We start from the raw sequence: 1,827 nt of genomic DNA, 5'->3' as shown, positions 1-1,827 counted from the left end.
ATGAGGTCTTGCCAAGTTGCCCAGGCAGGTCTCAAACCCGCGGACTCAGGCAATCCACTCTCCTCAGCCTCCCAAAGGCGTGGGATTACAGGCTGAGCCACCGAGCCCGGCTTAACTCTGCCTTTCTGAGCCTTGGTTTCCTAGTCTCTGTAGAGGGGATCATAATAGTAGTTCATTTCCAGGGTTGACGTGAAAAATAAAAGGAAGAACCCTAATAAAGCGTCTGCAGACATCAACAGAGAATGGCTCCTTCCATCTCTCAAGAAGTGAGCCCATCCACCCTGCTCACAGCACAGTCTTCTGGGCTATAATTTGGTTTCTGGAGTGGACCTGCACCCCGGATGTACTGTCCTAAGCTAATTACCAATGCCATTTATCCTCCTGGTATAAATGAATAAAATGGCATCTGCTTTATAAACCCATCTCTGGTGATTGAGATGGAATGAGTCATTACTCCCAGAGCCTAATCACCCCTGGGGGAACAGACACAATGGAGTTTCTGGATGTGCAAGGCAGAGAGAGACCCTAGACTGTAACAGACCCCTGCTTCCCAGCAACAGACTGGGAGGAAAGACACAAAAAGGAAACCATTGTTAGAAATCCATGGAGGATGATGGTTATAAGGTCCCAGTGCCCTCAAATTCCCCTCCCAGCCTCTAACCCTTCCCCAGCCTTGTGGCTTCTCCTTCCCCATTCCAAACACGAAAATTCCACTAAAACCCAAAATGGCCAGAGCTGAAACCAGAGCCAAGGAGAAGATTCAGACCTGTGCAGGGAGTAGCAGTTTCCCTCTGGGAGAGGCACAAGGGGTCAACAGGGTGCCAGGGGTAGGGGGAGAGTGCAGACAGCCTGGAGCTCTGGGGCAAGAAGGAGCAGGGGTGGGGGGGGGACATTCCGGAGGTTGTTACCTTGAGTAGGTTGAAGAGCAGGGGCAGAGCCCGCAGTGGCAGCAGTTTGGCCATGATGCCCAGCACCAGGCTGACATCCTCCCCCACACGGCCCACAAGCTCAGCCACTTCCTTGCCCACCCGTTGCAGGGTGGTCTTACGCAAACCCAGCACGATGTAGAGGGCAGCCAGGTATTCCTGCATGGCAGGCACAGTAAACACGAACGTGCCTGGGCGCCCTGGCTCCACACACGGGGCCAGAAAAAACCTTAGGGCATCCCGGCGGAAGACATGCAACAGCTGAAACTCCTCTTCTGTCTTGATGCCAGCCTCCAGGCAGCCACGAACATCCTCTTCAGAGAAGTAGGTCTTGCGGGAGGACACCCCCTCATAGGCCAACTTGCCCATGGTTCGGGCTGCATAGGCCATTAGAGACAAATTGGAGGGGTCAGTACTGTCCAGTGTTTCTCCACTGAAGTTGAGGCGCAGGAAGCTGGTATAGATACCCGTAAGGGTCTGCCCAGCAGGTGTAGGGGCATGCAGGAAGTGCAAGGTGGCACAGACGAGCCAGCAATATGAGGGCAGGAAGCAGGCGGCGGCGATCTGGTGGTGCCCCTCCAGGTTCCGAGACAGCATCTGCACCAGGTTGTCACGCTGAGCAGGTGTGGCGGAGACACCTGTACCCCTAGCGGCATGCTCACAGTCAGGCTGGTTGAGACGGAGTTGGAAGTAGAGCTTCTGCAGGTTGGTATCAGAGAAGCCACAGATCTCACCATAGCGGCCCACATACTTGCTGGGGATGCGGCCAATGGCAGAGGGCCGGGTGGTCACCAGAATGCTGGCCTGGGAAGAACATGGTTGAGGTTGAAACACCTTATTATCAGCCGGGTTCGGTGGCTCAGCCTGTAATCCCAGCACTTTGGGAGGCTGAGGTGAATGG

General features: G+C 54.8%; 1 protein-coding gene across 1 annotated transcript in view; it reads right to left on the bottom strand.

Moving 5' to 3' along the window:
* NLRX1 (NLR family member X1) overlaps positions 1–1,827 on the bottom strand; it is a 14,997-nt gene that overhangs the window by 8,230 nt on the left and 4,940 nt on the right. The window contains exon 6 of the mRNA XM_008068257.2: positions 909–1,730. Coding sequence (XP_008066448.1) covers positions 909–1,730 — 822 coding nt within the window. The remainder of the gene's footprint in view (positions 1–908; positions 1,731–1,827) is intronic.

Source organism: Carlito syrichta, unplaced genomic scaffold (assembly GCF_000164805.1).
Source record: "Carlito syrichta isolate Samal-C Ts95f unplaced genomic scaffold, Tarsius_syrichta-2.0.1 Scaffold309899, whole genome shotgun sequence".
NCBI lineage: Eukaryota > Metazoa > Chordata > Mammalia > Primates > Tarsiidae > Carlito > Carlito syrichta.
This window is presented reverse-complemented; position numbering and strand designations above follow the sequence as displayed.